The sequence below is a fragment of the Capra hircus genome, chromosome 24 (assembly GCF_001704415.2).
Source record: "Capra hircus breed San Clemente chromosome 24, ASM170441v1, whole genome shotgun sequence".
Taxonomy (NCBI): domain Eukaryota; kingdom Metazoa; phylum Chordata; class Mammalia; order Artiodactyla; family Bovidae; genus Capra; species Capra hircus.
The window spans coordinates 10,950,528-10,965,489 of NC_030831.1; the positions used below are offsets into that span (position 1 = coordinate 10,950,528).

General features: G+C 39.1%; 1 protein-coding gene across 2 annotated transcripts in view; it reads right to left on the reverse strand.

Annotated features, from left to right (window-relative positions):
* CDH7 (cadherin 7) overlaps positions 1-14,962 on the reverse strand; it is a 139,932-nt gene that overhangs the window by 24,948 nt on the left and 100,022 nt on the right. For both annotated transcript variants that reach the window (XM_018039794.1, XM_018039793.1), the window contains exon 7: positions 11,097-11,350. In XM_018039794.1, coding sequence (XP_017895283.1) covers positions 11,097-11,350 — 254 coding nt within the window. The remainder of the gene's footprint in view (positions 1-11,096; positions 11,351-14,962) is intronic.

Sequence of the window (14,962 nt, forward strand, 5' to 3'; positions counted from 1 at the left end):
TGTCTTTGTGCAGCTACAGGTATTTGGGTATTCAGAATATTTGAAAGCTATCTAAGGGATCTGTTCTGTTGATGGCATAGGAGACAAGATTATCAGCTACGAGAGGAAGGAAAAGGTAGTTTGAGGAGGAGAGAGAATCGCTTTTTTAAGAAGAGACCAAAAATACATATAGGGAGAGTATCGGAGAAGGCAGTGGCACCCCACTCCAGTACTCTTGCCTGATAATCCCAGGGACAGGGGAGCCTGGTGGGCTGTCATCTATGGGGTCGCACAGAGTTGGCCACGACTGAAGCAACTCAGCAGCAGCAGTAGCAGGGAGAGTATAAAGGAATAAGCTACACATTGTGGACTGCTCCTTTGAGACTCATGTCCATTAATTTAATGTGAAGACAGTCATCCTATTCATCTGTCTTGCTTATTTGAAGAGGTACGTAAAGGAGAGGGTTGGGTTTAGCCAGTTATGGACAATCAAAGAAGAGGAGGGTAGCTTCGGACATCTGCACAGGAGGAATGATAAAGAAGACCCACGGTCTCTAAGCTTGTAAGAAAGAACTGAGGAAGCAAGAGAAGGCAGATTGACGTGACATGGTAGCATCTCCAAGTAGGAGGACTTTCCCAGGATCCAGAACTGCTGCAATGGGAGGTAGCAGATAAGAGAGTAGATGCTTGAATTAGATTTTCCACAGTAGCTCAGAGTTAACAAGACAAGGGTATGTTCATAAGCATCTATGACAAAACTGGGGCAAAGAAACAGAAAAGTCATTAAAGTCAAAAAGACTAAGAAAGTGACAGGCTAGATACTAATCATCATGCCAAAAGTGATGGTAGGGAAAGACAAAATAATCCGAGTACTAAAGACGCAACACATCAGTGTGATTACTGTATATCTGGTGGTGGGTAGCAACAGGAAAGGTTTTGAGTCAAGTGTGGTGACACATTCTGCCAAGAGTTGAGAGTCTGGAAGGGAAAGGAAAACTAGTTTGAAAATGGTAATGGCAGTACAAAGGGTACTCACCCTCACCTCCAGGATCTGTGCTACATGAAACAAGAGAGGAAAAATGCATTTTAACTGAATGTCCTTATACCCTCTACTTACCATCTATTTATTGCAGCTACGTGTCAAATCAAGACATTCTGTTTAACCTGTCTGTCCTATCTGCTGACCTCAAGAACATTTTTCCTTGGGTTTGGATCCTTTTCTATTTATAAAGCTTTACTGGAATAAAAAACATGTGTTTTTCATTTTAAAAAACCAAATTTCTTCCATTTGTGTCAATTTCTTCGTTGGCCTCCATTCTGTCAAAACTATTGTTCTCTTCTCTCTTCTTACTTTCTATCTCATCCAAGTTTCCCACAATTGACCACTGACAACTCCTTAAAACACATTCTCCTTTCGCCTTTATTAATATCATGTATTCTTTGGTTTTCTCCTACATTACTGCCTGCCCTTTTCAGGACCTCAGTTGCTTTACCCTCTCCTCCGTAATCTTTAATTACTTCCCCCCAAACCTTTCCCACAGATCCCCTTCTCTTTGAGAAAAAACATTTTTCCTTCCATCTTCTATGGCCCTGTAGATTAACTCAGTTCTATAATTTTGATGAGCCCTACATTTATATAAAAATCTCCTGGGCCAACCAGACTGACTTACTGAATTACTTGCACACATAAATAAACAATGTGAACGGAAATGTGACATTCTCAGGCTGCTGTCCTGTCTCCTAAGGTCTTCCAAACCACCTCCACCCTCCCTCTTTTCCACCTGAGAAAATGACATCACTCGTCACGTGGATGCTCAAGCTAAAAACATAGACTGTTTCTCTCTCTTGTCCCTGCATCAATTTGTCAATATCTACTCTCAAGTGCAGTCATTCCAAGCTACCACATCCAAGCTTAGATTCTTCATTGTTACTTTTTATCAGCGTACCCCCATTCTTAGAATCTACTTTCCACACAAGAGGCATGCAAAAAAAAAAAAAAAAATAGACATAAATTTTCTGTTACATAGAAAGGCCAGATCGTCTCTGAAATGTTGCCTTAGTCAAACCAGTTTATGCCATTATTTCATATTATTAATATATTCTCTCTTTATATATACCTGGGAAGAGAAAGAGGAATTAACTTGAGAAGAGATGGAAGACTCTGGCAGGGACCAGGAGTAGACAAAGAAGTTATTGTACTTCTTAATCACAAGGACTTGGGATCCCCAGCATTAAAGGGGTCCCTAGTTTCTACCAGCCCCTCTGGACATGCAAAAAGCAGGAATTTCTGCACGAGACATTAGTTAAAGATAAAGTTACCTAAGGGGGAAAAAAATTCCTTAACCAGGAGAAATAAAATATAGCTTTTTTTAGAGTGAGTGGTACAAATTGTCTCTGAATTAGTCTGGGAGGCCTGAGTGAGGCCAGAGCCACACGCTCTTTGCAGCTCCGGATCTACTGGTTTGGGGACAGAGAAATACAATTGCCAATTAGAGGCTGAACAGGAAAGGAAAGGACTGGTGTTTCTCTAATCATGACCCAAAGTTATCTTTAATGCAACTTCTGCCGCAGTTAGTGGTGATTGCACACTCACAATGATCCTTCTAGTTTCTATAAATTACAGCCTAAAATACTTGACCTCCTTCACTGTAGGTTGGAGTGACCAATTAAAGAGATCGCTTCCATATTTTTGCAGCACCAGCAGTTAAGGTTTCTGCTCCCTGTATTTATTATGCAGATGCCTCTGAATCTCAATATCCAGTCTCAATCTTTTCCTGAGATTTCGTAAACTACCCCAAATACCGGCAACATCTTCTGTTAAAGGTCAGTATATCCAAAAGCAGATTCATCAACCTTTCCCCCGACAGTCCCTCCCCCTAAATATACTAAGAATTTAAAATATATACATTGTTTCCTAGTCCTCAAACAGCTATGTAAGGTCATGTAACACACTTTCACTTGCATCCCTAATGTTCACCTGCCCTTAATTCTTATTCATAGAAACCTTGTTATGTCAGAGGCAGGCATGTGTCCAGCTGAAAAACTACACTAGCTAGCCTCCCTGTAGATGCAGTATCCTTACATCTGTGGGCTTCCCATGGCTCAGACAGTAACCAATCTGCCAGCAATGCAAGAGATCCAGGTTCTATCCCTAGGTAGGGAAGATCCCCTAGAGAAGGGAATAGCTAGCCACCTACTCTGGTATTCTTGCCTGGAGAATTCCATGGACTCTTAGCAAATGAGATGCAAAAGAAAATTTACAGGTTGAGCATCATTCCAAAACTCCCTTAAGGACAGGAACTGCTAATTCACCTGGCATTTGATTTTGCCCCTTCCCCTCTATCTCACCTGGGATACGAACACACTAGAGAGCAATCCAAAAAGCATCTTGTAAATAGAAGGTGATGAGTGCCTGGTATAAGAAGCCAAGCCCTTGATGACATTATCCTGCCAATTTGTCATTCTTTGATTGTCTGGTACCAGACTTCTCATTGATAAGTCATTAGTGCTAAGCTTTGTTCCTACCAGCCAAGCACAGTTTCTAATTCAAGCAGGTACCATTATTGCTGTAGTTAAGGACTGGACTTTAAAGTCTCAAAGCTGATTGCTGATGGAGCCAAGATTTAGAATGGTGTTTGTCTGTACCATCTTTCCAGTATTCACCATATTGCCTACAGATGAGCTTTTAGTCTCTGCTACCTACATTTCTAGAATTCAGCTTTACGTTATTTTCCCCCACTGCTCTATCTAAAATTCTAAGATAGTCACACTGATGTATTAATGGAATAAATGACAATATAGCGTGTATCTCCATTCGGTGCCTTTCCTCGTGTTGGTCCTTTTTCACTCTGATCTTTCCTCCCTCCAATAATTGTACTCCTACTATTCCCTGATGACAGTCCTCTGGCAGTAAAGCACCAAGCCATCCCAATTATTGGACTGGCCAAATGTTCACTCGGGTTTTTCTGTAAGATGTTATGGAAAACCCAAACAAACTTTTGGGCCAACCCAATACTTCAGAAATCACGCCTTTTTAAGGCTTGTGGTATTTATGACTCAGGGATTTCACTAAAAGCTCTCTGTGCTATTTATATATACCACCATGAACCACAGACTGGGCATTTAAAAGGTAATATTTATAGCCAGGACCCTGCCACAAACTTATCGTACCAAGTTGGACTTTTCATTCACCATTTGTATTCTTTATCTGCAAAATGAGAATATTTTACAAGACGATTTCTCATTTCCAGATTTAACATTGGAATTTTTTTCTAAGTTTTCGCTAAGATCTCTCCTCCTGCTAGATAACAAGTGGGCTGGGATTGCGTCTTCTTTATCTAAATATCCCAGTGTTCTGCACATCTGCAACAAAATCAATCCTAAAAAATGCCTGTAGTTATCGGTGCTGCTGTTCAATAAGCTACGGAGATTGATTAAAATGGTCCTCTCCACGTTCACAAGCAGCACGCTTGTCACCCAGCTACTGATATGCATGTTGATAGACACAAAGGGAGTATGCAGGTGAGCAGGCTGGATGAACACCAAGGCTTCAGTGCTATCTCCCATGTGGAAAAGGTAACATAATAAATAAGCATCGACAAATCTGATCAATAGAAATAATTGAATCATTTGAGTTGAAACCTTAATCTCTTAAGTAATTTGCGTGTGCATGTATATGTATGTGTGTGTGTATGTGTGTGTGTGTGTGTGTTTAGCTGCCAGCAATGTACAGGTTTTGATACAGAACCTGCTAAAATCCTAGAACCACATTTTCTAACTCTGTGACTGGAGTCATGTTTATTTATAAACAGTGAAATGTTAATGCTTGCCTTCTAGGGCTTTAATGAGAAATAAATTACTTCAAGATAAGCTGTTGAGTTCAGTACTTAGTGACACCACTGTTTGCAGCCTCATCCCCATTTTCTAACAAAGGTAACTCAGCTTTCCTTTGGGAATTTCAACCTTCTCAATCTCACGCAGCCTTGATGGGACTCACAATGAAGAGGCCCAGGACTTCCCGGGTAAGAGGACATGTGTCCTAAGACAGGAGCCCCCATAAAAACTTTCTTAAACAGAGCCATGAGAAGGAAACAAAGTGGCCAATGTTTCATCCTCTGTCACATTCATAAGAGACTGTCGCGCATTCTTGCTACTCATATTTATAGAGGAACCTTCCTCCTCTCTTTCCTAAAGACTGGCTGTTCAACTTTCCCTTTAATCCTGTGAGAAATTCACATGTAATTTAGATTAAAATAATATGTACAAATATAGGCATGTATACAAGCCACTAAAAATACACAGTGAATTATTCAAACACCCAACTTGTGCTCAGACTAGTCACACCACACACTGTAATATCTGATACTATCTTATCACCTTTCATTGGAGGGATACCAAAAGAGCCTGCTGGTAAGTATCATTATGATCCTTGAACATAAATACCGCTCTAGTTCTGTATCTGGATTGTTAGAAATGCCAAAAATGATCCCCATTACTTTTTTTCTTAAGTTGGGATATAGTCGCTTTACAATATTATGCTCGTCTGCTGTATAATGAAATGTGTATGTGTATTCCTTCTTCCTCTTGGACCCCCCTCCCACCCACTCATCATCCCACCCATCCAGGTCATCACAGAGGGCTGAGCTGAGCTGAGCTGTACAGCAGCACCCCCCTAGCTAGCTATTTTACACACGGTAGTGCACACATGTCAATCCCCATCTCCCAGTTCATGCCCCTGCCCTGTCATCCATTACTCCGTAATCACGCTTCTTTGCATCTGATCTTTGTGATATCATGTTTCAATTCATTGGCTATTTTAGGCAGCGGGATTTAGGGCTTGCTGAACTGCCTGCGCAGTAAGTGTGCTCATTTCATAATATAGCATTAGACTCTAAGAATATAGCTACCTAAAACATGGACTTCCCAGGTGGGCCAGTGGTAAAGAATCCACCTGCCAATGCAAGGAGACACAGGTTCAATCCCTGGGTTGGGAAGATCCCCTGGAGAAGGGAATGGCAACCCACTCCAGTATTCTTGCCTGGAGAATCCTAGGGACAGAGGAGCCTGGTGGGTGGTCCTAAAGACTCAGGAATAACTGAGCGCACACACAAATGCATACCTCAAACACAAACAGACCTTACATAATATTTTTGGCTTGTCCAAATCCTGCCACCCCTCAAAGTCCAGCTTAGGCTATCAATCCTTCAAATGAGGTCTCATGTCCAGTGAACTTGGAGTGATTAGTATTTTTCTCACAATCTGCCCTGTGAGAGCTCTGGCACTTTCCCCACCATGTACTGTTCAACTTCTATGGAATCTTATTTCTCCAACCAGATTGTAAGTTCCTTGAGGTCAGAGGAAATGTTTTATTCATCTGTTTTTTTTCTGTATTTTTCCAGTGTCATGCACAAAGCAGGTTCTTAATCAATGTATGTGATTCATTGATCAGTCTGTGAATGCTGACATGAAGAATTAATGGTCCTCTAGAGACTACACTGCTCTTACAGTTTTTCCCATCTTACTGATGAGAAACACAGAAGCAAAGCTTTTACTATTCCGAAAAATGATCAGAATCAGCAGAACACAAATCAGTCTTTTCAAATTCAGTAGATAAAGCCTGATATTTGCTACTTGGGGTCAAAATTTACAAGAAATGGTAAGACACTACATTGAAAAAAAAGTCAGAAACATTCTGGCCCTCAATTACCCACTTTTGTTTTCAAAATTTCTCTTTTTTTCCTAAGTAATCTCAATCACCTAATTTCCAGTTCTGGCTTTTAGTTTTCATATCAGGAAAGAGAAACAAAGTATGCACGCAATGGTGGGCCGGGTAAGCCCTCTGGATGGTGTGCAAGCTGTAACAGACGTACCAATTCACAAAGCTGTTGTACTCTAGCGAATCACTGGGCTCTGGGTTGATTTAGTTTTTCACCCTGTTGTTATTATACTTCTAAACAGTTAGAATGGTAAGGTTTCAGTAGTAACATAGATGCCCTGATATTATTTTAAGGAAAGGGCAGATGTGCAGAGCTTTAAGTTGCTACATTAGTGGAGTAGTTAAAAAAAAAAAATGCTGGGTAAGGCATGGATCATATGGGAAGAAGACCTCCATTTACCTTGCTGGAGGCAAGTGAATGCATTTCTTTTTAGAATTCTAATTTCTTGCCCCATATATCAGAAAATATTCCAAACACAAACAGCATATGCTAGATTTCAGTATCATGCTGCAAAGAATGTCAATGAATTCAAACACTAATTATCCACTCTCCCATACTCTTTTACAATTCAAATATTATCTGGCCTAATGTTAAACAATTATGAGGAAACAAATCCTGCTTTTCCATTCCTCCGAGAACTACAATATTTCTAAAGGTACAGGAGCACAAAGTTCATAACTGTAAGAGTCTTCAGCTTCCATCTCAACCTGGAGATTCACTTTTCCTAGGATCTCAGAAGACTGTGGAATCTACTCGTCTGCAGAAGGGCTTATATTTTGATAGTTCCTTGAGTGCCCAATGCAAATGCATGTTTATGTCCATTAAACAACTATGCAATATTTACTACAATATCTTGGAAAATATATGAATACAACACAACCTTCAGTAGATTGCCAATGTATTTCCTTGTAAAATATGTCTCCCTTCATTGACTTTACTTACCTTGAAATAAAAATGGCATGAAAACAATAAACTATAATAGTAATGTACAGGGATAATACTTCCTAATATTGCAGTAATGATTGACAGTTTAAAAGCATCAGTTACTTTCCCTTTCTCCCTTAATGTTCAAAATATTTGGGGTAGGGCAAGGACTGAAAGTGCTGCTTTTCCTTTTTATTGGATTATATGGAAATATCCCCTAAAGGCACTCAGCAAACAGCAGAAGAAAACCAATTTTCTAGAGAATATTATTTCTGGAAGTTCCCCTCAACTCACTGAACTACACAATGAGGAGACTGGCCTCTTAAAGACTATCATAAATGGACCAGGAAAGAGAAATATGTGAGAGAGAAGTCCAGAAACAAGCTATGAGTGAGTGTGCTGACCTTATTAAAAAATAAAAAAAGAGTAAGGCAAAGCAATGTTGCAAGAATATGAGCATAAACCTAAGTCAAATTATTTTTCAAAAAGCAAAAGATATATTCATTCACAGGCACACACAAAATAATATTTAATTCACCATTTAATTCAACTTTGAACAAAATGCTTATTTGTGAGATTTAGAAATTAGAAAAGGATGTAAGAAGCACTGACCTGAACTTTCAGGATCACCTTTATTAGTTTTAAGAAACTAAAACTGAGGTAAAAATACAGTGCTGGCGAGCTGATGGAGGACACAGAAGTCTTTACCTCCAAATTCAGCAGAGTTCACCCTTTGGCCTTTTCTTTCTCTGTGTCCCAGGGAACAGACATGGAATTCATTTCATCTCTAACCCAAGTCACTACCCATTTGGTCCTACTCTCCCTTCTCCTTCCCCAAATTATTATATAATACTGCATTTTTTCAAATAAAATATTACTAAGAGTGAAATATTTACTCCGAAAGGCTCTAACAGAATGATACACAAGAAAATGGATAAAGAAAAAAATTATAAAATACCAGTAAACCAAAATTTTCTTAAATCTTCTCACTAGCTTAAGTAGTGAATTATCATGTATGTTGCTGTGTCTATTTTTCCAGTCCTCAATTTCATGAAAGCCTTCTCTCTTTCTCCCCATTAAACTGAGTGGTTTAAGCAGAAGTCAGGCTCTCCTGAGCACCTCATCTAGGACTATGATTGTACTGTGGTTGTTTGTTCATAGGGGAAGAAGACAAGTATGCCACTAGCGTTGTGATGCTATAACAAAGCCCAGATTCCCGTCTGTGCACATTAAGAGGACTTAGTGGATGAAGCTGAACTTATGTCAGGGAACTTTCTGACAATACAGGCTGGCTTTTACAGGGAAGAGACAGCTTATTCCATCTGAGTGCATCTGGAACTCATAGATATTCTAGTGTACAGAAGGTTATATTCTTAGAAATGGTTTATGATCACTGTGTTAAAAATAATTCAGCTACTACATAGCCTGAATTTGTTATATAGACAGAGAAGAAATGAGTATGACTTAACTTTTGAAATAAGTTATACAATTCTTTACTAGACTATGATACTCATGTCAAAGAAAAGGAAAAGAGAGCACTAGTTACATATAACCTCTCTATATATATGCTAATTATTATTTGTATATAAATGATAAATTGATATTTAATATCATTAAATGTGTGTAATAATTTACTTATATAAATAATAAGCCTAAACCTATTATTTTAGGGAGACAGAGGATTATGAGCTCTTCTTAACTAAAAATCATTGTCTAATGTGTAGATGTTTTTCATGACACTCTGCAGTCAATGTCCAGACTTCGTTCATAAGTTACCTCAAGAGCACTTAGCATTATTAAATATCAGTTACACCAGAAGTTCAATCGATGGTTAGTTGAACATATCTCAATATAAAACCTTCACTAATTTTTGTGAAATGTGAAAGTACAAGTCGCTCAGTTGTGTCTGCCTCTTTGGGGCCCCATGGACTATACAGTACATAGAATTCTCCAGGCCAGAATATTGGAGTGGGTAGCCTTTCCCTTCTCCAGGGGATTTTCCCAACTCAGGGACTAAACCCAAGTCTCCCGCATTACAGGTGGATTTTTTACCAGGTGAGCCACAATGGAAGCCCAAGAATACTGGAGTGGGTAGCCTATCCCTTCTCCAGGGGATCTTCCCAACCCAAGAATTGAACCGGGGTCTCTGGCATTGCAGGTGGATTCTTTACCAGCTGAGCTACCAAGGAAGCCCACTTTATAGATTTTATAATCAAAATCCAAATCATGAAATAAAAATGTGTTATGAACCCAAATTAAGACATGAAATACAATCTAATTTCTAGTATATTCTATATAATCACTTAGATATTTACTTGAAAAAACATACTTTATCATATGTATACATGTGAACACATGCATATAAAAAATATGTATGTAGCTCTTAGATTATAAGACTATAGGTAAAAAGTGTGAACTGTAATGCTGTGATATTTTGGAACGCTTACATATTCTGTTAGTCCCACAGAGTTGGTTATAACAATGTTTCTTCTCTCTATACAGGCCTATTGAAAGAAAATTTTAAAATAGTCCTTGTATATAAATAAGGTATTATTTTATTTTTAATAAGTAGATTAGACTAACAAACACATACTATCCATACAGACCAATATAAAAAAGGATCTGTTGAGAAATTAATCCCCAATTTACATTGTTTATAAAATGAGTTTTCTAACATAAACATTTATCCTGCAATGAGGACACGCATCACTTTCTCTTTGATCACAGTTTGTGCTGAAAAAGTGCTCAGAATAATGGGCTGAACAGGAACATCAGCTCTGCGTGTGGATGACAATGGTTCCTAAAGATACAGTATTGCAGGACTTCCCTGGTGGTCCAGAGGCTAAGACTCTATGCTCCCACTGCAGGAGGCTCAAGTTCGATCCCTGGTCAGAGAACTAGATCCCACATGCTGCAACTAAAAGATCCCACACACTGTAACTGAAGATCCCACATACTGCAACTAAGGCCCGCCAGAGGCAAACAAATAAATATATATATAAAAAAAAAAAGACAAACATTGCCACACAATAATGGCCTTGGATAATCAGGTGACATATTTTGGAATTAGTAAAATGTTGAGGGGTTCTGATCCTGTTTCACTTCTGCCATGATGGCTCAATACATATATATAACTGGTTTCTATGTGCTATAACCCCAAAGCTTCCCCAGCGGCTCAGTGGTAAAGAATCTGCCTCCAATGCAGGAGCCACAGGGAATGTGGCTTCAATCCCCGGGCTGGGAAGATCCCCTGAAGGAGGGCCTGGCAACCTGCTCCACTATCCTTGCCTGGAGAATCCTATGGACAGAGTAGCCTGGCTGGCTACAGTCCATAGGATCGCTAAGGGTGAACCAGACACAATAGAAAGCAGCTGAGCACTCACGATCCCAAAGCATCATAATTTAGAGACATTCATGAGTTGTCAACAAGGGCACACTGTTACAGAAATATTGAAAAGGACAGCAATGAGCTCTTACCTCACTGGGCTGTTGGAAGAATCTGGGTCATGAGCTGCTACGGTGCCAATAATATTCCCAACTTGGGTGGCTTCCGACACCTCCATGGGGTAAAGGGGTGCGGAAAACACAGGGGGCTCGTCCACGTCTTCCACGATTATCTTCACGGTTGTCGTGTCGCTGAAGGGCCCCAAGCTCAGAAAGCGGGGGTCGGCATCTTTGTTTGCAGCTTCTATCCGTAGCGTGTAACTTGTTTTGGCTTCAAAATCCAAGTCCTGTAAAGAAAGTTGTTAGGAAAATTAAATTGCCCATTAAATACTCAGAAAAGCAGAGCCTTTTCACGTATGCATGTCAATAAGCACAGTACGGACTCTACCAGGAAAATGTACCATCAGCATTCAAAAACAATAAATAATAATGCCAATCAGAGTCCTTGTGGCTTTCTGGCTCACAGACAATGGTAAGTGCTTTTGACCTAACTTAATCCACTCTGTGTAGTACACTGCATAAGTAAATGCAGGTCTTTAGAATATTACTGGAACAACAACTGATATGATATAAAAATCTTTTCCAGCAGGGACCTCCAGGTAGTATTCATCTACCATGTAATTTCACTGCACTATCCAGGAGTGCATGTTGAAAAGGGGGGAAAAGATAACTTTCAGTTGAATTTCTCATTTACAAGGTCATTTTCATCGATTTAGGGGACTCCTTTACAATCCTAAGACTTCCCAGGTGGCGCTAAGTGGTAAAGATCCCGCCTTCAGTGAAGGAGATATAAGAGATGTGGGTTCAATCCCTGGGTCGGGAAGATCCTCTGGAGGAGGGCATGGTGGGAACCACTCCAGTATTCTTGCCTGGAGGATCCCAGGGACAGAGGAGCCTGTACGGTCCACAGGGTCGCAAAGAGTCGGACAAGACTGAGGCGACTTAGCACACACACTTACCGTCCTAAACATTCAAGTGTTCCGAATGCAGAGGAAGCAGAAGTGGCATACTGTAGTTATACAGCCAGAAAACATAGCCGATTCTTACTTTTGTAACTTTTTATTTTGTACTCGGGTACACCAATTAACAATGTTGTGATAGTTTCAGTTGAAAGGACTCAGCCATACGTGTACCTGTAATCCATTCTCCCCTACACTCCTCTCCCATCCAGGCTGCAAAGTAACAGAGTACAGTTCCATGTGCTATACACTTGGTCCCTATTGGTGATCTATTTTAAATATACAAGTGTGTACACAGCTGATTCTTCTTGATGAAGCAACCATTGTTTCTTCCCTCAATATTCCACCATCACTATACACAGTCTCTCTTCTACAATGTTTCAACAGGATTAACATGCTAACATTTTTCTCAAATACAGTGACCCAAGTCAAACCATATGGTAGCTTTAAAAATGGTTTAAGGGCAGTTAAGTGTACTTGCAAAGCACCATCTGTGGAAAAAAAACAAGAATCATATGCCCGACATGTGGAAGCTGTCTGTGATAATAGTGTGCGTCTCTCTCTTTGAGAGGTATAGAAAGCTCCAGCTTGTTGGGACTTTCGATCTATCTCATCACTGAAACACTGTCCCAAAATAACTGTTACATTTAATGCTATAAAAGCAAAAATTTTAGAAAGCAAGCAACAGAAATCGCAGCACATATATAAAATAATGTACTGTAAAGCAACTCTACCCCAAATTGAGGAAAAAAAAAAAAAACACAAACCTTAAAAAAACCAATATATTTGTCATTTTACATGTTATTTAATTTAAAAAAGCAGTGAGAAAAAATAGCTAAATGTATTGCTGTGGAACTATAGTCTAAATTCATAGTCATGTGTATGGGCATATGTGTGCATACACTTATAGGTATGTATACATTCCAATTCATTCCAGAAGGATATGAGGCTAACTAAAGTGATGGCAATATATAACTATAAAATGTATATATACTTAATAACACACTCTATGTATATGTGTATATGCTATATGAGACATAAAAATTTATATACCACTTACATAAAATATATTAACATATATATACCTTAAACCAATACAAAAAATAGGTTTATAATATTTAGGCCAGATAGCATTTATTGAATTTTCTGCTTAACATCGGTCTCATCTAGTAGACTGTAAATTCCAGACTGTTTTCTTCGGCACTAGCATACTTAGTGCCTATTCAGAATTTGATACATTGAAAAGCGTTGATAAATTCTTAATGAATTAGAAAAAGACACAATCCAGATATCCAGACCTCAAGAGCCTTGAAAATGAACTGAATCTTTGCTCCAGAGAATCCAGAAGGTTGAAGTGCAAGATGGGGGGAAGAAATAGCCAGGTATATTGTTTTTCTTGACCAGAAAAACTTCATATAATTACTATGGGAAACCCAAACTCTTAATTCTTCTCTGAGGTTTCACATGAAAATGCTGGGACCTCCTTGGTGGCTCAGTGGTGAAGAATCTGCCTGCCCATGCAGGAAGAACGGGTTCGATCTCTGATCCAGGAAGATCCCACAGGCCATGGAGCACCAAAACCATTTTTTGAGGCTACCATTTTTTTGGTCTACTCTCCAAAAATATTTCTAGCCCAATGGTTGTCAGCCAAAGATGAGAATCAGAACCACTCAGAGAACTTCCTAATACATTCCTGGCCTGTTCCAAGATTTTGATTCAGCAGATCCAGGATGAGTCACAAACATACGTATTTTTAAAAGGTTCTTCAGGTCATTGTGATGCAAATACTCTAAGAAACTTGATGGTTCAGTGGTGGTTTAATCACTAAGTTGTGTCTGATTCTTGCAAACCCATGGACTGTAACTTGCCAGGTTCCTCTGTCCATGGGATTTTCCAGGCAAGAATACTGTGAAGTGGGTTGCATTTCCTTCTCCAGGGGAGCTTCCTGACCCAGGAATCGAACCCGGGTCTCCTGCACTGCAGGCAGATTCTTGACTGACTGAAATATGATGGAAGCCCAAGAAACTTGACTTCCTCATTAAATTTTTCTTGGGCCCATACATGCAATCCAATATTTAATTTGGGTTCTGCTAAAAATAAAACAAAGCATTCTTATTTACCCAAATACATTTACTTAAGACACTCTCAACATACACATAGCTTAGATGTGAACCTATTCAATTTGTTCTTACATTACTTACAAAACTGGTAAGTTATGAGAAAAATCTTATTTTTGAATATTCTGTGACTATGTAAGACAAGACGAGGTTAAAAAAAAAAAAAAAAAAAAAAAAACAAGAAAGAAAAAAGCCTGTTTACCATCTGCTTTTCAATCACTTCAAAACCACAACTTTTAAGATATTCATGCAGGTTTACCAAAAGGGACAGCAAGTCTTTCTGTATTCAAGTAAAAGTTTGACTGACTCATGAAAGAATAATTTAACATTTCCTGCACAAATGAATGCAATTATTTTATGGCAACTTTTTTTTTTAATGTGTCTAAAAGGCAACAAGATGCAGTAAAGACATCTGGATGCTGCCAAGTCATAAAGAAACACAGGATCACGCATGAAGATTGGCTGCCTAAAAGCTATTATGAAAATAGAACCATAAAAGAAGGATGAGAGCCCATGAATCAAGATTCCAGACAGACGGAATTGCCACAAAGAATGATTTTCAGAGCAAATCACAATAAGCCAGTTTTCAAAGAGGGGTGTGGTGTGACAGATAGCAAATTGAAGAAATGACTTTTGCACTAAAATGTTAATTCCCGCTTTCTCCTTCTGATTGATTTGTACATAAGCAATATATCCCATAACTATTAGACTTTGCCAACAAAGGTCCATCTAGTCAAAGCTATGGTTTTTCCAGTAGTCACGTATGGATGTGTGAGTTGGACTATAAAGAAAGCTGAGTGCCAAAGAATTGATGCTTCTGAAC